Source organism: Nycticebus coucang, chromosome 3 (assembly GCF_027406575.1).
Source record: "Nycticebus coucang isolate mNycCou1 chromosome 3, mNycCou1.pri, whole genome shotgun sequence".
Lineage (NCBI taxonomy): Eukaryota > Metazoa > Chordata > Mammalia > Primates > Lorisidae > Nycticebus > Nycticebus coucang.
In genome coordinates, this window is record NC_069782.1 from 23,359,973 (window position 1) to 23,386,682 (window position 26,710).

General features: G+C 40.1%; 2 protein-coding genes across 4 annotated transcripts in view; one reads left to right on the forward strand and one right to left on the reverse strand.

Annotated features, from left to right (window-relative positions):
* APAF1 (apoptotic peptidase activating factor 1) overlaps positions 1 to 6,790 on the reverse strand; it is a 70,515-nt gene extending 63,725 nt beyond the window's left edge. For both annotated transcript variants that reach the window (XM_053582539.1, XM_053582540.1), the window contains exons 1-4: positions 6,698 to 6,790; positions 2,734 to 2,935; positions 2,103 to 2,292; positions 1,259 to 1,456 (exon numbers count right to left, since the gene is read on the reverse strand). In XM_053582539.1, coding sequence (XP_053438514.1) covers positions 1,259 to 1,456; positions 2,103 to 2,292; positions 2,734 to 2,871 — 526 coding nt within the window. In that variant the 5' untranslated portion in view covers positions 2,872 to 2,935; positions 6,698 to 6,790. The remainder of the gene's footprint in view (positions 1 to 1,258; positions 1,457 to 2,102; positions 2,293 to 2,733; positions 2,936 to 6,697) is intronic.
* A 646-nt stretch (positions 6,791 to 7,436) lies between these two features.
* On the forward strand, positions 7,437 to 26,567 carry IKBIP (IKBKB interacting protein). 2 transcript variants are annotated; one of them, XM_053585270.1, is made up of 3 exons: positions 7,437 to 7,917; positions 15,948 to 16,065; positions 25,660 to 26,567. In XM_053585270.1, exons 1-3 carry the CDS (start codon positions 7,742 to 7,744, stop codon positions 26,413 to 26,415), a joined length of 1,050 nt encoding a protein of 349 aa, XP_053441245.1. In that variant the 5' UTR covers positions 7,437 to 7,741; the 3' UTR covers positions 26,416 to 26,567. The 2 variants fall into 2 exon arrangements, with proteins under 2 accessions (XP_053441245.1, XP_053441244.1); XM_053585269.1 differs by lacking the exon at positions 25,660 to 26,567 and adding an exon at positions 20,798 to 23,611.
* The last annotated feature ends 143 nt before the right edge of the window (positions 26,568 to 26,710 follow it).

The window sequence follows — 26,710 nt, forward strand, 5'->3', positions numbered from 1 at the left end:
TAAATTGATATAAATATTTATTATATTTTAAAGAAAGTTTACCACAATATTGAAAGAAAATCTCACTTCTTCACACTAAAGGAACTTGAGCCAAATTCATCGTGAAAAAATCTTATCAACTTTGCAGCAGACATTAACAAAACTTACAAGAAGTTAAGTCCTAGGAAATTCTCCATAATGACAGAGGAGAAAAAAGGATGAGGAACTAGTGTCCCTCTGACGAGAGTATAATCAATACTGCTAGCAAAGTCTATGAAGCAGAAACTCGAGCCATGTGTGTACAACAGGAGTGCCCTAGACTCCATTTTATAACTCTCCTAGAAGTTCACTGCATATTTCATTCATTGTCATCTAAACTGCTGATTATGTCTTGCATATTAGAAGCCAGTCATTGTTTCTTTTCCATAGTCTTTTTTTTTTCTTTTATTGTTTGGGATTCATTGAGGGTAGAAAGAATTACGTCACACTGATTGCATGCTAGATAAATTCCCTCTTATATTTGTGTCTCACCCTCAAGAGGTATACTATACACCGTGACCCCCCACCGTCTTCCTCCTTCCTCCCCTCTCCCACTTCCCTCATTCCCCTACCCCACCCCTTATATTAGTTCATCTACTGCCTTCATATTAGAATTGAGACATTGGATTCTTGCTTCTCCGTTCTTGTGATGCTTTACTAAGAATAATGTGTTCCACTTCTATCCAGGTTAATACAAAGGCTGTAAAGTCTCCATTTTTTTAATAGCTAAATAATATTCCATGATATACATATACCTCAGCTTGTTAATCCATTCCTGGGTTGGTGGGCCAGTAATTATTTTCTAATTCCTCTAGAAGTGTTATGCAGAGAGAACTCACCAATGAATGAAGGCAAGCAAAAATTGATGCATCTCCACAACTATTCCTAATGAACACCTGAAGAACCTAACAGACTCACTAGGAAGGTCAGTGGTACCCCTGCCCTACATGTCTTCAGGCCTCCTCTTCCCAGTATCCCACTTTCCATTCTAGAAACCACCCACTGCTCTCCTATCCCTACACAGTTTGCCAGACCAACTTATTTTCTCCAGACTCCAGCAAAAATGTCATCTCATTCAGGAAGCTCATCCTGTCCATTTTCTTCCTCCAGAAAGTTGAAACAACATCCTTCCTTTGTTCTAACTTTGCACCTTATACTTGCTTTTACTGTTCATTTATCACATATATTTTTTACATATCTTTCTACCCTACCGGACTATGAAATAGACTAAGACACTTACCTTCTAAGAGAGAATGATCTCGAACAGCTTCTGCAGCTAATACAGACTTCCCACAGCCTGCCATTCCATATATGGTGACCCATCCTGGTTCACCATTCAATTTGAAGAGCTTTTGCTGAATTGCATTCACCAGCTTCTTCCTAGTAACAAAAACAACTGGCCTCTGTGGTACTCCACCTTCACACAGTACTGTCCTTACTGAAATTGAAAACAAAGTGAATGAATATTTGAAATGGACACTCAGATAACACCACAGACACCAAACAGAGCATGGCTGAGACTTAGCTTTGAATTTCCAAAAGAAATAAGAAAATGCGGCTAGCACATAAACTTCACTTTCTGATTTTTCAGAAAATAGATACCCTTCAAGATGCTATAAACAATGAAAGTCTCCATCTATACCTGCTCTTACTCAGCCTATTACTCCTCGAGTCTCCAGTCCTTCTGTCATAGTGAAGATTAGGAAGGAGAGTATAAACAAAGGGAAAAAATGTTTATAGAATTCCTTTCAAGAACATGGATTTCTAAAGATTCTTATTCTTTCCTACGAACTTGAAACATACATCACTGAAAAATAACTTATTTAAGGACCTTATTATCTCTAAAAATTAGAGTACATACAATAAAAGTAGCAAAGAGTTCACTGGGCAAGAAAAAAATGCGAGAGTTAACATGGATGTAAATAAGAAAGATTTCAATTGAAAACATTCCTACAATGTTTTCACAGGCACTTTTCAGTGAACTGATCACACTCTCTTTAGATGATTACATCTACAATAACACAAACCTGCAGCAATGTAACCACTGGGATAGTAACGCAATAGAAGGTATCTATGATACAAACCATATGTAGTTATTCCACCGACTGAATCTTTGCCACTGGAAGAAGAGACAACAGGAATGCCATCTTGGAGAAGGGCAGCAAGATCTTTATATCCTTCAAGTAGTAGAGCATTATAGAACGATATGTAGGAATAATTATCTTTTTTAAGTATCATTTTAATTAGCATAGCTGCCCGTTTCTGTTGAGTAGGCTAAAAAAATAAAATTTAAGTAGTTTAGTGTATACAACAATGAATATATTTGTGATATAAATTAGTGGAGACCAATGCAAGTTATGAAATTCTTTTTTTTAAGACACAGTCTCTCAGTCACCCTGGATAAGAGTACCATGGTGTCATAGCTCACAGCAACCTCAAACTCCTGGGTTTGAGCAATCTTCTTGTCTCAGCCTCCTGAGTAGCTGAGACTACAGGTTCTCGCCACAATATCCGGCTAGTTTTCTATTTTTAGTAGAGACTGGGGTCTTACTCTTGCTCAGGCTGGTCTCAAATACCTAAGCCCAAGCAATTCACCTGCTTTGGCCTCCCAGAGTACTAGGATTACAGGGCTGAGCCACCATGCCCAGCCTAAGTTATGAAATTCTAAAAATTAGGAAAGCATTAAATTATTCTGATGGCCTCAGAAGGCTTTACCTCATTTTTCACTTTTTCCTCCTCCGAAATTGTTAAAACTCCATCACCAATCATGTGATCCATGATGTAGGCTGTTTTGATGTCCTTTTCCAGAGCTTCTTTATATTGAAGCAAACAATTCCGAGCTTTTGCGTCCATCCTCCCTCAAATTTTTCTCTGTCTGAGATGTCAACCATGAGCTATCGGCAAAGCACCAAAATATCTGTGAAGCAAATAAACATATGAAAAGATGGGTAACCTCACTGGTAAAGAAGGCCAGCCTAGTAGTGGCTTATGCTTGTAATCCTAACACTTTGGGAGCCCAAGGTAGGAGGATCTCTTGAGCTCAGGAGTTCAAAGCAATTTTGGAACTCTTTTTCTGGAATGGGCATCACAGCAGTTGTAGTATGAAGTCTTACAATTAAGTTCTCAAAATCACCCTAGAAAAAGTGCTTTGAAGGGTGGACTAGGTGCTGATATTGGTACATAGCTTCCTAAGGGGAGTACTTCAAAGGTGACTTTTGCGACAGTCAGCAATGAGGTCCGTAGCACTTTCTCTAGGATGAGTTCACTAACTTAATTGTCTGACCTCGTATAACACAAAATATGTTTGTATCCCATAAATAACAGAGATATATTTAGAAGTTTATTTATCAAAATGTTTGGGTTACTTCTGAATACAAAGATTTGGAATTTTCCTTTTTTGTACTTTTATACATTGTCTTAATTTTTTCAATTAAGACAATTATTTTTTACAGTAAAAATACTTCTTTTTTGAGATAGAGTCTTACTCTGTCACCCATATTAAAGTACAGTGGCATGATCATAGCTTACCGAAGCCTTGAACTCCTGGACTCAAGTGCGCTTCCTACCTCAGCCTCCCAAGAAGTTAGGACTCCAGGCACTTGCTACCATGCTGGGCTAATATATTTTTTAAGAGATGGGGTCCAACTACGTTGCCCAGGCTGGGCCGGGCTTAAACTCCTGGTTTTAAGCAATCCTCCCACCTCAACTGGCCCAATTGCCAGGATTATAGGTATGAGCCACTGTGCCCAGCCAATACTTCCTTTTCTAAATTAAGACTTTATAAAATAAAGGCGGCACCTATGGCTCAGTGAGTAAGGCGCCAGCCCCATATACTGAGGGTGGCAGCTTCAAACCTGGCCCTGGCCAAACTGCAACAAAAAAATAGCCAGGTGCCTGTAGTCCCAGCTACTGAGGAGGCTGAGGCAAGAGAATCCCTTAAGCCCAAGAGCTGGAGGTTGCTGTGAGCTGTGACGTCACAGCACTCTACCGAGGGCAACAAAGCGAGACTCTGTCTCTTAAAAAAAGACTTTATAGGGTGGCGTCTGTGGCTCAGTGAGTAGGGCGCCGACCCCATGTGCCCAGGGTGGTGGGTTCAAACCCAGCCCCGGCTGAACTGCAACCAAAAAATAGCCAGGTGTTGTGGCGGGTGCCTGTAGTCCCAGCTGCTTGGGAGGCTGAGGCAGGAGAATCGCGGAAGCCCAAGAGCTAGAGGTTGCTGTGAGTCCTGTGACGTCATGGCACTCTACCAAAGGCAGTAAAGTGAGACTCTGTCTCTACAAAAAAAAAAAAAAAAAGACTTTATAAAATAGTGATCATACTGAAGTTTTTTTTTTTTTGAGACAGCATCTCAAGCTGTCACCCTGGGTAGAGTGCCATGCCATGCCATCACAGTTCACAGCACCCTCCAACTCCTGGGCTTAAGCAATTCTCTTGCCTCAGCCTCCCAAGTGGCTGGGACTACAGGCACCCGCCACAAACCCAGCTATTTTTTGGTTGTAGTCCTCATTGCTGTTTGGCAGGCCCGGGCTGGATTCGAACCTGCCAGCTCCAGTGTATGTGGCTGGCACCCTAGCCGCTGAGCTACAGGTGCCGAGCCCATACTGAAGTCTTAATGTTTAGAAACTTGTTTTCATTACCCGATATAAGACTGAATAGAGCATTGTTGGTATTATTAGTTCTCACTCAAGGTGTCAGCTCTATGTCTTTATTGGTAAACACATTTCTCAGAAAGCACAGGAAATACTCTGATGCTATTTCTTATATTAAGAAGACACGAAGAATACTATTCTTCATAGTAAAATACTATAAAGTTTCTACCAACTGTATTTCAAATATAAGGCAAATTTTTCCATGTTCAGGAGGCCTACAAGTTTTTAAAACATTAACTGAACTTCATCCAACGTATATGTGTACAGGTGAAAATATCTAAATGGGCTTATTCATTCATACACATTTGAGCCCCTTGTGTGTCAGCCACTGAGACTACAGGGAAGATGAGGTAATATCCCTGAAGGAATTCACAATCTAGTGAAAGAAAAAAAGAAAGAAAATTAGAATGTGAATGTCCAAAGTGTAAAAACAGAGATACAAATAATTTAGAGCTCACAGAAGAGGGGTAATGATTATCAAGCTTCTAAATTGACCATGGAAGGGTTTTGTTGTTGTTGTTGTTATCTTTTAATTTCAGAATATTAGGGGACATATGTGTTTCATTGACATATGTGGGTTTTGCACAAAATGAATCAAGGTTATAAGCGTGTCCCCCACTCAGTGTGCACCACACCCAACAGGTATCAATTTACCCATCCCCTCCTCCACGTCTCCCCGCTTGATTTTCACCAAAATTAACTTTTATATATGTAAGTTTGATTGATCAGTTCCAACCCAGTATGGAGTACATTTGTTTGTTCTCCATTCCTGTGATATTTCACTTAGAAGAATGATCTCCAATGACCATGATTTTGAAAAGTCAACAAATGCGGCACTTGCAAAAATAGGGAAGTAGGGAATTTGCCTACAATATTTAGGTTGTAGGCGGCGCCTGTGGCTTAGTGGGTAGGACACCGGCCCACATACCAAGGGTGGCAGGTTCAAACCCAGCCCCGACCAAACTGAAACAAAAAAGTAGCCGGGCGTTGTGGCAAACACCTGTAGGCTGAGGCAAGAGAATCGCCTAAGCCCAGGAGTTGGAGGTTGCTGTGAGCTGTCTGATGCCATGGCACTCTACCAAGGGCAATAAAGTAAGACTCTGTCTCTACCAAAAAAAAAAATTTAGGTTGTAATTCTAGCACTTTGAGAGGCTGAGGGGGGAGGATAACTTGAGCTCAGGAGATCAAGACAAGCCTGGGCAACATAGTGAGATCCCTGTCTCTACAAAAAAATTTACAAAATTAGGCTGGTGTGGTGGCATGTTCCTGTAGTCCCTGGCACTAAGGAGGCTGAGTCAGGAGGATCACTTGAGCCAGGATTTCTAGGCTATAGTGAGCTATAACTCTGCCATTGCACTCCAGCCTGAGAGACAGGGCCAGACCCTGTCTCTTAAAATATATATAAAAATTATATATATACATATGTATTTATTATTAAAACTCACAAAATACTCAGTACTGATGTGAAACCAACTGACAACAATTATGATAAGAATCCAGGGTATCATATTTGTGTTAATACTTTTTTATTATCCAGGCATAAAACCTTCCTCAATTTATAGTAATGAAATTCTATTTGAGAAAAGAAAAGTGAATTGTTAGGTTATGCCCTATAATTGCTAAGCAAATGGTCACTCTTTGGTCTTCTGAAACCAATTTCCAATTTTACCTAACCCTATTGAACTTAAATATGTAAATTTTAAACACATCTTAGAACTGCACAAAATGAAATAGGCAGAATTCTAAAAGTGTTCCACCTTTTGTAACCATATCAAATGGAAAGTAAAAATTCTTCACTGATGTAAAATTTTAAGAAGTACACTGTAAGTTCGTCCTATGAAAACCTCAATAGTTTACTACTACCTCACTAAGATCATTTCTCTTCCTGGTACAGGAGCAGGATAGCTATCAAGTATTCCATGTCCCCCGAATTCTCAGGCCCTGAATCTGCTACTAAGCCTCCAAGGAACCTGGCCGGGACAGAAAAGCGAGCAGGTAAACTTACCCAAACCTTGGCGCCGAGGTCTTACCTGGAAGAGCAGCCCTGAGGGGACAGACTGAGAAATCAAGGCTGACTGGAAGGAATGGCAGAGTGGCTTTTGACGTGGAATTCAGGCTCTCTGTGTGCCCTGTGCCTCAGGGCAAGTCCCCGCCTCACAAGCGCCTCGCCTGGGTCTCCGCAGTCCGGGGACACAGGAAGACCCCCGGAGACCTCGGAGGGGAGGGGAGGTAGGCGTCTACCCCGCAGCCGGACCCCACAGCCCGGGGTGCCGAGGGGAGGCCCGACCAGCGGGCCGCCCTCCGTGGCCCCTGCCCCTGGATACAAAGCGAAGCGGGCCGCTGGACCTGGCACTCCTTCCTCCTGCGGCGGCGGCGGCTGCACCCCGCGGGAGCCCTGCGCTACTCCGGACGCCGCCGCGGCTGCTTCAAGTCTTGGCGGGTCGCTGACCGCCCAGACTCCTCGCCTCCGGTTCCCTCGCTCCTTCAACCCAGAGAGCAAGCATTAGCGCCTCCTTCTTATCTCCTCCGGTCCGCCTCGAGACCGTCGAGCAGTCAAATCCACCCGGCCCGCCCCTCCCGGACAGCGCGCGCCCGCGCATGCAAATAAACACGCCCCTCCGAACCCCTTGGGGCAGCCGCCGCCGCGCGCACTCCCGCCCGGACTCGTGCCCGCGCGCGTATGAGGAAGTGCCCGCCAACCCCGCGGCGGGGCGGGGCTAAAGCTCAGGGACGCGCCGCTTTCCTATGAGGGCAGGTCTGGGGCGGCGGCGCACTCGACGTGGCGCGCGCGGCCACGACCCACCTCAGAACCGCGGGTCCTGGCGGCCTGCGCGCTCCCGGGGCTTCCATTTCCGCGGGTTGCGTCAGTTTCAAAGTAAAAGCGGGTGGTTGAGTAGGGGCTTACAGCAACTGGAGGGCCCCGCGAACCGCAGCGGGGACGGCCGGCAGAAGGAAGGGGTTGGTTTCTGGGCGGCGCCAAGTCTATGATGGGGCGCGGTCACGGCCGAGGCTGCCCTGGGATTACCAGGCGGCCACGTCCCTCTCTGGGTGTGTAGTGCTTGGGACCTCTAGACATGTCCGAGGTGAAGAGTCGGAAGAAGTCGGGACCCAAGGGAGCCCCAGCGGAGCCTGGGAAGCGGAGTGAGGGCGGAAAGAGCCCGGAGGTCCGGGGCGGCGGAGGGGGGTGCTGGGCGGACCCCCGGACGGGCCTGAGCCTGCTGTCGCTGGGGACGTGCCTGGGCCTGGCCTGGTAAGTGGACGCGAGGCCGCCCGGCGTGGCCGGCCTGCCGTGCGACCCGCTGCTCAGGTTCCCACCCGGTCGGGCATCCCGCTAACCTCCAGCCCCCGGACTTGTGGCTTCTGTTTCTTTGCTGCGATCCCAGAGGAAGGACGCAGCCCAACTTTTTGTCACTGGCTCGTTTCTGATCACTCATTCGTTCTCTATATCAGAAGCATGACCCTATCGCTCCACTGGACTAACACTAAGGGGTTGGTTTGGGAACATCCATTTAAGAGCTGCGGAGTCGGCCACGCTTTCTGAAGCGCCTACTACGCGGAGGGAGCTTACACGTTGTTAAGAAACCGTTAAATGCCTAATGAAAAAGTTTGCAACTTTAATTAAAAGAGCTCATTATGATCTCAAAGCAGTGTTATATATAATAGCAAAGTTTGGAGGATTTCTTATATTTTGATGTTTACGCGCTGTGAATTCAAAGACCTTTCCTGAGTTACAGATTGAACTTTAATATTGTCTAGCTACAAAAGTATAGCGCTTGGGTTCATTTAACAACTAAACAGTTTTTAAACTAAGGAAATAGAGACTTGGTATTATAGGAAAAGTGAATATTAGAAATAACTTTAAAACTAACTTAATGGCTGGGTGCAGTGACTCATGCCTGTACTCCCAAGGCTTTGGGAAGCCAAGGTGGGAGGATCACTGGAGGCCAGGATTCAAGACCAGCCTGGGCAACATAGCGAGACCCCGTATCTAAACAAAATAAAAATTAGTCAGGTATGGTGGCACACTCTACTGGAGAGGCTCAGACAGGAGGATCACTTCAACCCAGGAGTTTGAGGTTGCTGTGAGCCAGACTAACGCCACACCATTCTAGCCTGGACAACACAGTGAGACCTGTGTAAAAATCAAACAAAAAAAAAAAAGATTTTCCCCATTTTCTTTAGGAATAACCTATGTCATTTTAATAACAAGACTGTCACTTTAATAGAATTTTTCTCCATTTTTCAACAATTTGTAAAGTACTTAAGAGAATTGTCAGTGTTCTAAAGTAATGGAATTATTGAAGAGATCTTGGAAGTCTAGTGCATTTTTGAAACTAGTGCATTTGGAATTAACTGGTGACTCATCCCAAGTCGTGTGGTTTTCAAACTTAATAAAAGATTTGTTATAATAAAATGAAATATTGATTATTAAATGCTCTTTTCAAAAAAAATAGTTATTTTAATAATATGGAATGTTTTAATTTTGATCTGAAGAGAGTAAGTGTACTGAATTTACTGTTGTAAGCAAACTGCTCTTACGTCTTAAAATGCATGACCGAAAACCTTTTTGTATTGGGGAGTTAGTTACGGTCTTGGGAGAAAGTTCTACTAGGAAAATAAATTTTAGGGGAATAAACCTTGAAAAGCAATGATGCTTCACCTCAGGAATTTACTGTTAATGAATGTCTTTGGAAAATGATAAAACAATGCTAAATCAAAAATTATTTTTTAGGCCAGGAGCGGTGTCTCGCGCCTGTAATCCGAGCGCTCTGGGAGGCTCAGGTGGGTGGATTGCTTGTGCTCAAGTTTGAAATTAGCCTGAGCAAGAGCAAGACCCCATCTCTACTAAAAATAGAAAAATTAGCCAGGCATTGTGGCTAAGTGCCTGTAGTGCCAGCTACGTGGAAGGCCAAGGCAAGGGGATTGCCTGAGCCCAAGAGTTTGAGGTTGCTGTGAGCTATGATGCCACACTCTACCCAGGGTGATAGAGGGAGATTCTGTCTCAAAAAAATACATATAAATAATACTTGTTATTAAAATACTTAACTCTTAATTGCTCTTGTGTAATCTTTTGCTACAGAAAACATATGCCTATGTGTATACACTTAAACACTGCTTATCCATCCTCTTACTCTTTGTCTAATTAAGTTGGGAGAAAAAAATCTGAACTCTTCCACTGCCCAAGGAGGATTTCAAGGCATCTCACTCTATCAGTATCTTCATACCCTTCATATTTGGATCCTTGTTTGGAAAGAAAACAAAAATAATACATAAAAACTTTAAAGTCTGTTACTTCAGTGTCTTCTTTCTGCTAAATAAAGTCCTGATATATCATCTTGTGTTATCCTGACAATAAATATCATCTCTAACAGTTGTCTAGAGCTATATGGCATAAATGTGTCATATAAAGTGTTGAGGAAAATGTTCAGGTAGGATTAAAGAGATTTTACTTTCAGAAAGTTAATAGGGCCACGCATAATGGCCGACACCTGTAATCTTAGCATTCTGAGAGGCTGAGGTGGATGGATTGCTTGAGCTCAGGGGTTTGAGACCAGCCTGAACAAAAGGGAGACCCCATCTCTAAAACCTAGTTGGGCCTTGTGGTGGTCACCTGTAGTCCCAGATACTTGGGAAGCTGAGGCAAGAGGATTGTTTGAGTCCCCAACAGAGATTGTTGTGAGCTGTGATGCCAGGGCATTCTACCGAGGGCAACGAAGTGAGACTCTGTCTCAAAAAAAAAGGAAAAAAAGTTCAAAAGTTGTGAAGTTACTGAGCAAGACAAAATTTTTGGCACAAGGTTATTAAATTATATAGAAATTTAATCAACTGGAAATTCCATGTAAAATTTTTAAGTTCCTTCTTAGGAATTTCCACAGATTTTTAAATTGCTTTGGTAAAAGTTTTATATAGCACTTGTTATATATAATTACGTTCAAGAAGCTCTTCAAATCATGACTCCAGTTTTTTTCTCTATTATCCAACATAATTTTCTCTATAAATCATCTGTACTATAAAATCTTGGTTAACTCCATTTCTAGCTGCTTTCTTTTGTTGTTAGAATTGTATCTAAAAGGGCGGCGCCTGTGGCTCAGTTGGTAGGGCGCCGGCCCCATATACCGAGGGTGGTGGGTTCAAACCCAGCCCCGGCCAAACTGCAACAGAAAAATAGCCGGGCGTTGTGGTGGGCGCCTGTAGTCCCAGCTACTCGGGAGGCTGAGGCAAGAGAATCGCTTAAGCCCAGGAGTTGGAGGTTGCTGTGAGCTGTGTGAGGCCACGGCACTCTATCGAGGGCCATAAAAGTGAGACTCTGTCTCTACAAAAAAAAAAAAAATTGTATCTAAAAGATAGGGTTATACTTTAAATGCCCTATTTTTAAAAAATGACATATGGTCATTATTTTCCTGAACCTTAGGTATAGTGCTAAAAGAAGAGGCTGTAGCCGACTATAAAGTAGGCTAAATGAGAATTGATCTTAATAGTGGCCTTGGAACTTCCTTTCTTGCAGAAGGTCCACACCAATATCTTCCTTTGGTTATTTGCCTCTTTTCATTATGAAATTGAAATAGAGGAAATCCTGTATTTATAACTCTTCAATCAGCTGTCGCCTGTAGCAGACCATATAGCTCAAGGAAAGGAGAAGCGAGAGCTAAGCTCAGAACACTCTTGCCCAATTCTTTACTCCTTGCTCCCAAGATGGTCTATTGCTCAACCTTCCTTTTACTCTTAAGCCTTTGTGGAGTGGACGCTGCTGCCTCCTTCCTGTTTTGGTGCCTGTTTAAAGCTGTTGCTGCTGCCTCTAGTTCTGGGAAAGATCTTTCAGAGCCTGGCTTAGGCCTCTCTTAAAGTGCTGTGTTTGGTACCAGTGTTTTGTCTTTAGCTTTTGTATGTAATTGTGTTGTCAATCTGTTTTAAGCTAATAGATCAATGGACTTGTTTATGATATGATATTTCTATTAAATTCAGTATTTTCAAAGAAAAAAAAACACCCGTGACAATTGGGTAATATAACACCTTGGTGACAAGGGCATGGGATCTGAGTTGGGGAGCGTGCAAGCCATTCTTTCACGGACTCACTCTGACTCTGGCTTCTCCTGCTCACAGGATGTCTGCCCAGCATCTCTCAAAGAAGACTGCTAAGATTTACTCTCCTATTAAACCTGTTTCTCTCCCTTCTGCTAAGGCGAATAGCCCTCGAGCACCTAAGGGTAATTGTTCCCGAGCAAGATAGCATAGGGTCCGTGTCTGGACAATAGATAAGCCTGGTGGAGACCTGGTCAGTCCCAGCCCGGAGAGTCACCATCTAAGGATCCCACAGGAGCTGTGCAGAGGCAGCACACCCTGATGATTAGCACACACTGATACTGCCTTCCAGGGAAATGTACACCCTTCATTACCACAAGTCCTAAATCTGTATGCCGTTTCTATAGACTGCACCAGATTAGGAAGGAGTCAGGAAGATTCCTTTTGTAACGCCTACCCTAAACACAGCCTGGCTCTCTTTCTCCCGTATCTAATAACTTTCACAAGGTCTTAGCTATGTGATAATTAGAAGAGGCCCCAAAACAGGGTACGAGAGTCCTAGTGCTTTAGTGACGTGTAACCTGTTCTATCCTTCATCTATTATAAACCCAACCTGGGTTATGCTTAGTGTTCAAAGAGGAAAAGTTGTGGGGTTTCTATCAAGGGCAAATAGAAGAGAACTCTGCTGCTTTATACAACCAAAGGTATGTAGAAAGGATGGACAAGCAGCGGCACAAATTAGTCCAAAAGAAAGGGCAAAGGTATTTAGAGAATAGCTAACATGTCTGTTCTAGGAACTTTTAAAGATTGGAACCTGCTTAATCTCTTCAACAACCCTATAAACTATGAAGTATTATCCTCCCTTTACAGGTGAGGAAACAATGGTAAAGATAACTTACTAAACTTGCCCAAGGTGGTTATACAGCTGGTAAATGACAGAGCCGAGGTAGTCCAACTACCCATTTAAACAACATGTTGGCTCCCTTTGATAGTAATAAAAAAAAAAAAAACCCAAGATCCTAAATACAGAAACCCCTAGTCCTTGTCTTATAGTCCTTTTCTTCCTTCTACTAGAAGCACTACCCCTTAGCAGACTCTTTTGGGGGGAAAGCCTGGAAACTGCTCCTATTAGAATATGCCTCTGACTTGTAAAAAGGAAATAAAGCACCTTAGGCACTAACACGGATGCTAATTTGAAAACTTGGTGTTTCAACCATCTTCTTCCTTAATGTTAAATGAATTACTGTTTATAGAACACTTAGAATATGCCTGGCACATATGAAAGTAAAATACATTTTAACTCATCAGCACCATAGAGTCCACTTCATTTTTTTTTTTTTTTGAGACAGAGTTTCACTATGTCATCCTCAATAGAGTGCTGTCGTGTCACAACTCACAGCAACTTCAAACTCTTGGGCTTAAGCGATTCTCTTGCCTCAGCTTCCCAAGTAGCTCAGACTACAGGCGCCCAACACAACGCCTAGCTATTTTTTGTTGTGTCGTTGTTGTCATTGTTGTTTAGCAGGCCCTGTCTGGGTTTGAACTCACCAGCCCCCGTGCATATGGCCAGTGCCCTAACCACTGAGCTATGGGCACGGAGCCACCACTTCATTTTTTTTTTTATCACTGGCACTGTCACATTTGTGCATATCTTTTTCTTGTATGCACTATTCTTACATAGGAAGGGTAAATTTTTTTTTAATTTCAGTGAAAGGCTAAACATTTAAAAATATCAGAAATGTTATTTCCACTAACATGACACAGTTTTCTTCAAGCTTCTGTGTAATGCTTAGGTAGGCAGCATGAAAATACATAATAAAATCAAAAGTCATATAACGTGGTTTCCGTGGTAGATCAACTTTCACACAAAAGTCTCTTTTATTATAATTTCATTCTGAATAAACTTGCTGATCAAAAGTATAAATTCTTGACATAATGTTATGGAGTAACATTGGATGTTAAAACTAGTCCCAGTAACTCTTTTCAAGCTGGTCTCTCTCTTTGGTCTCTATCTGCTGGTCTCAGATACACCTGTACTGTGAAGGAAAAAAATAATTTTTTTTTTTTAAGACACAAAGTCTCTCACCCTCGGTAGAACGTTGTGGCATCACAGCTCACGGCAACCTCCAGCTCTTGGGCTTAGGTGATTCTCTTGCCTCAGTCTCCCAAGAAGCTGGGAATATAGGCGCCCACCACAATGCCCAGCTATTTTTTTGTTGCAGTTTGGCTGGGGCCGGGTTCGAACCCGCCACTCTCAGTATATGGGGCCAGCACCCTACTTACTGAGACACAGGCACCGCCCGGAAAAAAATAATTCTTAAAAGCCACAAATAAGACAGCAAATGAAAAAAAGACTTATGTTTACTCGTCCATCTTTGAAAATTAGGATAATAGTGTTTTCTAATAACCTGAAGTTTTAAAAGTTATTAACTGGCACCCAGGAAAAATGTCTATCTGGGCTAATTATGTAACCTGGAATTATAAGTATCTCATGTGAAAAATGTCTATCTGGGCTAATTATGTAACCTGGAATTATAAGTCTCTCATGTGATAGACATTAACCAGCATCATCAAAAGAAATTCATTTCATCCAGCATTGTAAATATTTAATTAAAAAGCAAAAAATCTGTTTTAGCTGTGGACAGTTTTTCAGCAGCAGTCACCCTAATAATGCCACTTACAAGTTCAAAACATCACCACTTTTGCAAGCATGAACGAAGCTCAGATGGCTACACTCAGAAAATTCTTTCATCTCTCCTTTAAGCTTTGGAATCTTTAAATATTTGCCTTTCTGTGGACATGTATTTTACAAAACGTGATCAAGTAGTTGTTCTCGGCTTGGGGTATACTCAGATTATTTGGGACACTGTTAAAATTTCCGATATCCAAGCCTCATTCCCATACCAATTAAGTGAGAATCTTAGCAGGTGAGACCCACACATAGACTTTCTTAAAGCTACCAACTGAGTACAATATGCAGTGAAGCTTCTAAATTACTGGGCTGGGTATTGTGATTTAGGCAGGCACTTCTCATGGTTGGGCTCCATTGCATTTTGATGACTCAATATACAAAGAATTTCAAGTGCTGTTTTTTCTGAGCCTGAAGAATTGAGTTCAAGTATCTACACAGGATGGTATTAGATTTCTTTTGTGCTTGGTCATTTCAAATTCTATACAAACAGATGTTGATTTATTGTTTTAAAGATCGGGGTGGCTTTTTTTATGCTTCTGCTCTTTACTTTTTAGTAGATGAAGAATAAACTTTAATTTAGAATGACATCTAGACTTAGCGCCTGTTGCTCAGTAGTTAGGGCGCCAGCCACATACATTCCGGCTGGCGGGTTCAAACCGGCCTGTGCCTGCTAAACAACAATGACAACTACAACAACAAAAAAAAAAAATAGCCGGGTGTTGTGGCTGGCGTCTGTAGTCCCAGCTACTCAGGAGGCTGAGGCAAGAGAATCACTTAAATCCAGGAGTTTGAGGTTGCTGTGAGCTGTGACGCCACAGCACTCTACCAAGGGCGACATAATGAGACTGTCTCAAAAAAAAAATAGAATGACATCTAAAGTATAGGTGTATGAGCTGTAGTATTGTCGCGTATAAGCAGTCGTACAGTTTATACATCTTACATTGCATGTGTCCTGTTGTCTCTTTGACAATGGCTTTGTTTCATATCTCTTGTTAAAACCTTGCAATTATTTTAAAACTTTTTTTTTTTTTTTTTTTTTGGCCGGGGCTGGGTTTGAACCCGCTACCTCCAGCATGTGGGACCGGCGCCCTACTCCTTTAAGCCACAGGCGCCACTCCATTTTACAACTTTTAGCCGCTGTCATCCCTCTCTTCCTCTTACTCCACTGCTTTTTAGTCTACTCTTCTCATTTTAGTTTTTAAATATTTTTAAAGATAGCCCTTATTTCTCCTACAGTTCAGCACAAAAATGCTTTTCTTATATTGCCCAAATATGGCCTTGAGAAAAATAGAGATCAAAGATCTCATTCTAAATTTAATTGTCCACCATGCCTTCCTCCAAAACATTTCTTGTGCATGCATCTGTCACTGTCTCCCTCCCTGGGCTTTGAACTGTGGACAGGAGTAATAACTCATCTGTGCCTGAGCTAAATTGATACCCACCACATTGCAGGCTAGCTGCAGCTGTCCACGCCTGAATGTATGTCGTTCTTACCAGAAGTAGATATGATACTCTTCTGAAATTCAGGTTTAAAAATTAGGCATTACTGATTTTTTTTTCTTTTCCAGGTTTGTATTTCAACAGTCAGAAAAGTTTGCAAAAGTGGAAAACCAATACCAGTTACTGAAAATAAAAACCAACGAGTTCCAAGAACTTCAAAGTAAAATCACCTTAATTTCAGAAAAGGTAATCCTTAATTGACTTATCTGGGGAGGTTTTCTCATTTTATTTCCTTACTACCCTTCCTCTACCACAGCTGAGAACATCTTTCTTCCTGTCTTTTAGACCACTATCGTTTCATTTTCATTGTTCCTCCTGTCTCTTGATATTGTCCTTCTGATCCATTTTATACCCAAATTGCATTTTGAAAGATAAGTGAATCTTTAGATTAATGATTATTAGGCCATCTAAAGATTTTTTTTTATATTTATGTAGCAGTTTCTGTTGTCGCGAAAAGCCAACATGTTCACATTGACATTAATTTCCTACTTAAGTCTTAGGTATCGAGAGCACTGAAAATATGGTCGATCTTTAGGAATAAAATTAGGATACAAACAGCACTTATTGGGAAAAATCAATTTTTTCCTTACTTTCCACTTTTTAAGGTTATATGTAGATGAAATATAACAATAACTAGCCTAAAAGTAAGTATCGATTGTATGGCCAAATAAGAGTTCTAATGAAAATTAAAATTAACACCATGTCTGTGGTGCTTTTCTTCAAGTTGCTAATGCTGATTTCCACCAGACACATTATTACTGTGATTCTTAGAAATGGAAGAGAAAGGTGATGCCTGTGGCTCAGTGAGTAGGGTGCTGGCCCCATATACTGAGGGTGGGAGTTCAAGCCCAACCCTGGCCAAACTGCAACCATAAAAAAAAAAAAGAGAGAAAGAAATGGAAGAGAAACATTTTGTAACTCCCTCACCTCTCAGGAGAGGGCCAGCCAGCTGTGATCACTAAGGCATCACATGGGCCTTGTCTAACTACTAGGGACCAAGGGATCACTGGGAAGGAAATATGCCTTATTTGTTTATTCGTTCACTAAACTGTTACTCATGTCATAAGGTAGACAAGGATTTGTACTTGGCACCAACTTGGGCAAGGATGTTATAAAAACAGAGGTCGAAGTCTCTGCAACCTCATACACAGGATGAACATATAATCCCCCAGGAAAGAAAAGCCATGGATGAAAATTAGCATCTCTGGGTGGCGCCTGTGGCTCAGTCGGTAGGGCGCCGGCCCCATATACCTAGGGTGGCGGGTTCAAACTCGGCCCCAGCTGAATTGCAACCAAAAAAGAAAATAGCCGGGCGTTGTGGCAGGCACCTGTAGTCCCAGCTACTCGGGAGGCTGAGGCAAGAGAATCACTTAAGCCCAGGAGTTGGAGGTTGCTGTGAGCTGTGTGATGCCATGGCACTCTACCCAGGGCCATAAAGTGAGACTCTGTCTCTACAAAAAAAAAAAAAAAAAAGAAAGAAAATTAGCATCCCTGACACATGTCAAGAGATTCCAGGAAGGGTGCAGTTATAATCTGGTTGCAGTTATTGGGGGCACTCTGACACACTAATAGAAAAAAAATCCAGGAGCTAGAAATCTGATATGTTCAGGTTAAAAGCTATTGAAAAACGAATTAAAAGCTATTGAATTAAACAAATTAAAAGCTATTGAAAAATGAATTTTGAACAAAATTGATTTCCTTTTTAAATGAAAAGTTTTTTGGCAATTAATATGCTTTTGAAGCAAATTTTAAAATATTATCGTAGAATTCAAAAACATCCAATCTTTTCTTAGCTTGCTCTCTCCTCCTCTGCCCTGGGAGTAATAAGTGCTACCTTTCACTTTGCTGGCTTTAGTGCAGTAAGGGGGGAACTAGCTAAATGTAGCTCTCATCACAACTGTGTGACCTCTACAAAGCACTTTCACTTCTCATGGCCTCTATTTCAACATTTATTAAATAAGAAATAAGAATCAGATAGGATATAATACATGAGTCCTTAATGTCATCAACAGGTACTTAGAAAATTTGAGTGGAGTGGAATGACATACAACAGATCTGTAAATACATTGTTTTAATCAATGTTCTCTCATTAAAACATGGATACAAAAATTAGTTTGATTATATGTCATCTAGCATGAAGTTGCAGTTTCCAAGAAACTATGGACAATGTTAAGTTAGGCTTTAGAGTGTATACAAATTCTTTGCAAATGTTCAAACACTAATAAATTCAAGGTATTAGCTCTTTTTTAAGAAAATAAAAAACTGCTGGACTATATTAGCAGCCCATAAATGCTAGTTATTGTGGTACACTAGTCACTAAATATTTGTAGATTAAATGTTAAGGTTTATTATCCTGAAAAGTTCGTCTTGTCCTACCTGTGGTGTGCTGCGTTTAGATGGCAGGGACGCTCTGGTGAACAACCTAAACAAGAAACTATGGGCGGCACCTGTGACTCAAAGGGGTGGGCCGCCAGTCCCATATGCTGCAGGTGGTGGGTTCAAACCCAGCCCAGGCCAGAAACTGCAAAAAAAGAAAAAAAGAAACTACCTTAGGTGAAGGTAAGTTTGCCTCTTCGAAATAGTGCTAGTCAGCGAGGGAGTATAATCAACAATAAGTTACAGTATACTTTGAAATAACTCAAAGAGTAGACTTGGAATTGTTCCTAACACAAGAAAATGATAAACACCTGAAGTGGGGGCCACCTCAACCCTGATTTGATTAATTCACATTATATATGCCTGTTTCCACACTTCACTTGCACCCTATAAAGATATATAACTATTATGTTCCCCGTAATAATTAAAAGTTCAGAATACTGCTAGTAAAACCTTACCAATGAATTAATTTTTAAAAGGGCTTATATAGCTACATGCGTACATTCGGGCGGCACCTGTGGCTCAACGGGTAGGGCGCCGGTCCCATATGCCGGAGGTGGCGGGTTCAAGCCCAGCCCTGGCCAAAAATAAAAAAAAAAAAAACATGAAAAAAAATAATTTTTAGACAGCATTTCCAAGTGGTATTATATTGGTACTGTTACACACTGTTGCCAACTGTCACCTGGAACTGCTTTAGGTATTCACTGGGGTGGACCCAGAAGGCTTAGAGTCATTCTTCTTCCTAAATATCAACAAATTCTTTGTCCTTTGAATTGTGGGGCTACAAAAAGGCAGAAGACATGGTCTCTTCCCTTGAGGAATTTAGAAGCTTTCACATCTTCATCACCTGGCTAATTCATCAGTCTGTTACTGAGTCAGATTTCAGAGTCACTTCTAAGCCTTTCCTTAATGTCCTCCTATAAGCATCCACTGCTCCTTACACTAATTCTGTCATAACACAAGTCATAATCCATTGTGATTGTGTTTGTTAGTCTCCCTTACCCCTCACTACAGCAAACACTGCATCTTTTATCTCTATTCCCTCACACCTAATAATGGAGCTGGCCCACAGTGGACACTTAATAGATTTTATAGCAACTCTAGAGTATAGGCTGTAGAAGATTCAAAACTCCGTCTCGCCTATTAAACTGTAAAATCAGGAACCGTGCTATATTTACATTTTATATCCTGTGTCTAGTACAAAATCTAGCATAGGGTAAACACTCAAAAGTTTTGAATTATATGTGTTAAGTGGCAAATATGTAGCAAGTACATAGTACAACCGGAGTCCAGGTGTCAGCGAGGGCTATGGAAGAATGCTGCACTGAAGAGCTGAAATCGGGTCAGAAGCTTGAAGTAGGGACAGAACTAAGTAAAGAGGAGAGAAGAATAGCATAGGGAGAAGTTATAGAATTTGAGACTATCCTAGAAGTATTAGGAAACATCACAGATGTTTCAATGGTATATGCTATGATTGGCATAGCAGTTTTTAAAAGCTTAACCTGGTGTAGAATGATGCAAAGAGCAAGTAATTACAAGCAAATATTACATAATATTCCTAGAGCACATTCCTTGACCATTGAAGTCTGCATTAGGTCTCTACCCAAGGGCTTCTATAGCTCTTTCCAGTCATGGTGCAGGCAAACTTGTATTTCTCCCCAGATAAACTAAGCAGTTTAAGGGCAGAACTGGGTCTTGTTCAGTATATATCTTCAACACAGCACTGCAAGCATATGATAAATTAGTGACATTTCTAGAGCTTCCCATATTCTGTAAAGCTGTTATCTGTATTTGAGTGTAGACCAGTGGTTCTCAACCTGTGGGTTGCAACCCACAGGAACTGTAATAAAGGGCCGTGGCATTAGGAAGGTTGAGAACCACTGGTGTAAACTAACAGAGGTCCTTAACATGGCCTTTCTATATTTCAGATACATTTTAGGAAGTACCAGGGCCTACCATAATTTACAGATATTTAAAATACTTTACCATTTGATTTGATTTATCACAATAAACTGAGGAGAGTTTTTTAATTCATTTTTGCCTTTGTAAGATCTGATTCTAGTACCTTCTCTAAAAAGAGGTTAGTCAAAAAATTTTCTTCAGGCAGAAACTCCTTCAGAATCACAGGATTTAAGAAGGGTAACAAATATTATACTAAGTTATAGTTTCTAAAAAGGAAAATAACCATGAAAATGGCATCCAAGTGACTTTCCATTAGAGTAAAAAAGAAACAATTGTGATGTATATCAAGCTTTTTTAACATCATTTTTCTTTTGAATGTACCTCCATGAAAATGCTCAAATATCTAGGAGTATATGTCCAGGTGTATATTTTTCTTGCATAGGGTCAATCTATTAAATTTGTGAAAACAACTAATAAAGTAAGAAATGTTTTTGTCAGTATAATTCTGATATCCTTGGATATGTTAGACATCTTCAGAATTTGACTTTGGCATGTGTTATGCTCCTGATTATTAAAGTGTGTTTCCCTAATATAAAAATTATTAAGCAGCCTTGGGAATTGTTTTGTGTTATAAATGCAGCTTGAGTCCACTGACAGTATCCTGCAGGAAGCTACATCATCCATGTCTTTGACGAGCCAGTTTGAGCAGGAAGTATCCAGCCTCCAAAGTATCCTTCATGACATTCAAAATAGTGAAGAGATGCTCACTCAAAAGATGCAAAACCTTAGTGAGAAATTACAGAATATCACGGGCTCGTGGAAGAGAAGCCTAGAAGAAATGAACGTTAATACAGACGTTTTCAAATCAGAAGCAAAACACATACATTCTCAAGTTACTGCCCAAATAAATGTAGCAGAGCAAGAAATAAAATTGCTCACAGAGCGGCTAAAAGATTTGGAAGATAGCACACTAAGAAATATTAGAACCGTAAAAAGACAAGAAGACGAAGATCTCCTGCGAGTAGAGGAGAAGCTGGGCTCTGATACAAAAGCAGTTGAAAAGTTAGAAGAGGAGTGGCACGCCCTCTTTGCCAGAGGGGAAGATCTGACCAACAAACTTTCCAACTACGAACCCAAAGTTGAAGAATGCAAGACGCATTTGCCAACAATTGAAAGTGCTGTTCGCTCTGTTCTCAAAGTCTCTCAGGATCTCCTAACAACAGAAAAGAAAATGGAAGACTTGACTATGCAGATGTTTAATATGGAGGATGATATGCTGAGAACAGTGTCTGAAATAATGGAGATGCAGAAAGTTCTCGAAGGAATTCAGTATGATAACAGCATATTAAAGATACAAAATGAACTGAATGTTCTCAAAGGAAAAGTTCATGATTTTGTAGTATATTCAAGTATAAGAGAAAAGGGAACTTTAGAAGAATATAGTCTAGAAAATAAAGGAATTGATGGTGATTTTTAAATTCACTGCATTTATTCTGATGAACCATATTACTATGTATAAATTGATTTGTTCCACGGTTTTGAGTGACTTTGGTACGTCTTGCTTTTTCCTGTATTATTGGGAAATAAATGAGTAAGCCACACAAATGGATTATCCATATAATCATAACTTATCTTTTTAAACACTAAAACATTATGCCATTTAACTATTCTAAATAGAAACAGTTCTAAAACATGTTTCTCTACTTTTTAGAGCAAGATACTTAATAATTTTAAATATTCTTCTAATTCATGGGCATCATTATGAATTTCAACTGTTATATTGGATCCAACTATATTGATGTGTGTAGGAGCTACTGAAGAGTGTTTACCACTTCGTTAAATGGCCCCAGTTTGCTGTTTTTCTTTTTTTTTTTTTTTTTTTTTGTAGAGACAGAGTCTCACTGTACCGCCCTCCGGTAGAGTGCCGTGGCGTCACACGGCTCACAGCAACCTCTAACTCTCGGGCTTATGCGATTCTCTTGCCTCAGCCTCCCAAGTAGCTGGGACTACAGGCGCCCGCCACAACGCCCAGCTATTTTTTTGTTGCAGTTTGGCCGGGGCTGGGTTTGAACCCGCCACCCTCGGCATATGGGGCTGGCGCCCTACTCACTGAGCCACAGGCGCCGCCCCTAGTTTGCTGTTTTTCAAACCTTTGCTTCGTGTACATTTTCTGCCACCATATGTTAAGGTCAAGTTTGTTGGTAAGATCAGCTGAGGTGGTTGCCTCAGTTCTTCACTTTCCTTTGTAATTTACTGCAGGTTAAGAATCCACACAGCCAAGTTCATAGGAATTTTTGTCTAAAAGATAAACATGCTGGAGAGGCTCAGGCCTTTGCTATGAATTAATATGCACTTTCTGAAAGCTATGAAACCTGGGAACTGTTTTATTTTTTGTTAAGGTTCTGAACTGTGTTACAGATACTTGGGAGAATTTTAAAATACAAGTAAATATATTCTAATTTAAGGCCTTTCCTATGAATTATGCATGTATGCTTTGAAGTATGAACCTTTAAAATATTTTTGTGTGTGTACTGGGCTTCTTTTTTGGAGAGGGTAAGATTCTGTGTTTACACTCTTTGAGTTTGCTAGATACATGATCTCTAGATAACTAGTCTACATACAGTAAAAAATGCACCAATAAGCCTGTGGCCTATTTTTTTTTTTAAGACAGAGTCTCAAGCTGTCACCCTCAATAGAGTGCTATAATGTCACAGCTCACAGCAACCACAAACTCTTGGGCTTAAGTGATTCTCTTGCCTCAGCCTCCCAAGTAGCTGGGACTACAGGCGCCTGCCACAATGCCTGGCTATTTTGTTGTTGTTGTTGTAGTTGTCATTGTTGTTTAGCAGGCCCTGGCCCTTGCCTGGTTTGAACCCACCAGCCCTGGTGCATGTGGCTGGTGCCCTAATCAGTGAGCAATGGGTGCCAAGCCAGCCTATTTTAAGGAGGAAAGAGTAACATAATGATAAATTATAATAATTATGATAATTAAAAGTACATCATTTTAAAGGTTTCTTAAAGTACTGAAATAAATTTGTTTTACATATTATTTTATTTTATTCAAAATAATATGATGCAGTAGACTGCATATGGAAGTTCTTTTCTTACCTGCCAATAAGCATCCCAGTTTTAGAATTCAGTTTCAATGGAATTAAACACAAAGAACTTGAAAGTAGTCACAAAAGATAGTCAGAGTCAGGCAGTTTTATTTTGTAAATTTGCAAGTTTTTGGAGAAATTCCAAACAACTTCTACATTGGAGTTAAGAGTGTGTATGACAGCCACGAGTCATAAAAATAAGCCTGAAAAGTGCTACTATTAAGGAAATAGCATTAATTTTTGTAATCTTGGCATTAAATTTCTTGACTTCTGAATGTGTAAGTTCTTATCTGTGTGCACTGACAAAATTCTATTTGTTCACTTTTATTTGAATGCTAATAAAATAGATTATAAAGTTATAACCCTCATCTCCTTGTACACTTATCTCATATTTGCACAATTGGCAAAAGCTCTACAAATTTTTCAAGCATCTATTCATTTCACATCAGCTTTCCACTATTAATTTAATATAAATCTGTCCTAGCTTTACACAGCAGGGGAGGAGAGAACTCATATTTTGTCACCTTCAACATAAGAAGGCATCAAAGATACCGGGAAGGGTGGGAAAGCAAAGGTGAAGAGCCCCAGGCCAGAGTCTTGTAACCTAGATTTGGACACTGTGTTTCCTTGGGTGCTATATTTTCTTGCTTGGTTTTCAAAGAGTCAAATGAGAGAAGTTCGCCAAATAATCCATAAGATCTCTTCTGGCCTTAGGTGGTTTTAAATCGTAGAGGTCGATAAAATTTCCAGGCCCGTTAGTACAATTCAAAGATATTTGAGCAAAGTTTTTGGAAAGCATGTTGGACCAAAAAATCATTTCCCTGACCCATGTTGTTGTGTTTATAGATCCAGGCAATATTTAACATTGCAAGATTATCTAGTCTAGTACCTTGCATGTATGATAAAACTTTGGTAAATACTCAAATTGCAAATGTAATTTTTTTAGCTTCTGATAGATCCTCTAACTCTTCTATCCATCCTAGGTAAACAGCTTAAACAAGCCCTAAGAAATTTTTTATAGTCCTCCGCTCTACCAGCTCTACCTTCTGAGCTGTAGAAGGGTGCACACCTAAGTAACTTTTAAAAATACAATAGAACCTCCACAGTTGATCACCTCCCTGCACTGACCAAGTCCTTAAGTTGACCTAATTTTCATAGACCAGACACACACCACATGTATATATCAGTACAGCAGCCCAGTTCCTTAAGTTGACCACCTTCAGATGTTGACCAGTTGGTTATAGTCCCTTGGATGGTCAACTTACAGAGGTCCTTCTGTAATTCAATGTAACAGTTTCTGGACTATTACCACACTATATTGAGTTTGCATTTTAGTAAAGATCAATAGAAATTCATGATAAATTACTTTTATAAACCACCAGGTGAAACAAAGAGGTTTATTAAATAAGCAGCTTCTTCCTTAGGATTCTGAACCTTCTAAGAATAGGCTAAGCTCTTCCTGATGTACCTCAGCTGTGTAATGCTATTAAGCTGCATTTACTCTACCAGAATAGATGCATTAATAAAGGATAACCTAGTCATGAAATAGAAGAAAGTAAGCCATCTACTCTTTTCACCCTTGGGAGACTCCGTCTCAGCAAACACACTGTGTTGCAAAACTTTCTCCTTAAAAGTAAAATGTGATTTTGCAATCACTATTTGGTTTCCTTCCTCTTTGTGGCTGCTCCTTAATGTCCTACCCACAGTAACATTTTCATAATCTAATTCTCTACCAAAAAACATATTTTGGGGCATTGCCTCTGACAATAATTAATGAAGTTTAAAGCTATTGAGAAAAATGCTAAAATTCATTTTAAACTCAAACATATATGATGGAGTGAGGAGGGCATGTTGCTACTTTGAATTAACTGTTCTACTGCCCTATTTCAAAAATCCATTATTCTTTTGCAACATATAACCGCTCCTTTTTTTTTTTTGCAGTTTTTGGCCGGGGCTGGGTTTGAACCCACCACCTCTGGCATATGGGGCCAGCGCCCTACCCCTTTGAGCCACAGGTGCCATCCTGCAACTGCTCCTTTTTAATGCTGTCATCAAAATGATGTTCTGAGCATATTACATTAAATAAAACTAAATCTGTGTTAACCAAAATAATCTCATAAAGTTAATATGAGCTAAGTAAGCCTAACACCATTTAAGAAAGGTAATTTGTTTAAAAATTAGAGAAATAGTTATTTTAGAAAAAAACTTGAAGCTTTCCTTATTCATTAGTAACATGCTCAAATTGTTCTAAAAGCTCTTACTTTTTAAAAGACATCTTTTACCATACGCTTTCCAAAAGAGCTACTGCTAAAATGGTAGTTAAAAAAACATAAAAACTGAAGTTGAATTTTAAATGTTAAGCATTTAAAAAATGTAATCATTGTGACATTATATTTTCTTATAGTGTCAGAAATCGGAAGCGGTCATGAAACAACTGAAGTCTTTTCAAATAATTGCTCATCTAAGGCGACTACAGGAAGAAATTTATGAAATAAAAACTTGGTCCAACAGGATAATTGAAAAACAGAATATATTGAATGATAACTTGACAACTCTTTCTCAAGACATTACAAAAGTAGACCAAAGTACAACTTCCATGGCAAAAGATGTTGGTCTTAAGATTACAACCGTAAAAACAGATGTACGACGTATTTCAGGTTTAGCAACTGATGTAACGTCATTGACAGATTCTGTTCAAGAACTAGAAAATAAAATAGAAAAAGTAGAAAAAAATACAGTAAAAAACATAGGTGATCTTCTTTCAAGCAGCATTGACCGAACAGCAATACTCCGGAAAACAGCATCTGAAAATTCACAGAGAATTAACTCTGTTAAGAAGACGCTGACTGAGCTCAAGAGTGATTTTGACAAGCACACGGATAGATTCTTAAGCTTAGAAGGTGACAGAGCTAAAGTTCTGAAGACAGTGGCTTTTGCAAATGATCTAAAACCAAAGGTGTATAACCTAAAGAAGGACTTTGCCCGTTTGGAGCCATTGGTAAATGATTTGACACTACGCATTGGGAGACTGGTTACCGATTTACTAGAAAGAGAGAAAGAAATTGCTTTCTTAAATGAGAAAATATCTAATTTAACAATAGTCCAAGCTGAGATTAAGGATATTAAAGATGAAATAACACACATTTCAGACATAGATTAATTTGATATTTTTTAGACTGGACTGGAGTAACTTTAAAAAAAAAAAAAGGACCATTTAAATACATTTATAAAAAGCCTAGTAAGTCAGAAATAATGATATTTCATTTTGTAATTGGTTCTATTTTGTACAGTAAAAATAAAATTTGTAAACAGGTGGAATACTTGACTTCCAAAATAAATAAGCTAAAATCTATACTTGTAACTTTATATAGCAAGAACATTATCCATCACTACCTCCAAAATACATGTTTTTACACACACACACAAGTGGAGAGAAGCAGAATCTGCCAGTCTAG

Coding starts and splice junctions, on each gene's coding strand:
- IKBIP (XM_053585269.1), top strand. CDS start 7,742: ATGTCCGAGGTGAAGAGTCGGAAGAAGTCGGGACCCAAGGGAGCCCCA. Junction 7,918..15,947: donor ACGTGCCTGGGCCTGGCCTG/GTAAGTGGACGC, acceptor TTTCTTTTCCAG/GTTTGTATTTCAACAGTCAG. Junction 16,066..20,797: donor TCACCTTAATTTCAGAAAAG/GTAATCCTTAAT, acceptor TTATAAATGCAG/CTTGAGTCCACTGACAGTAT.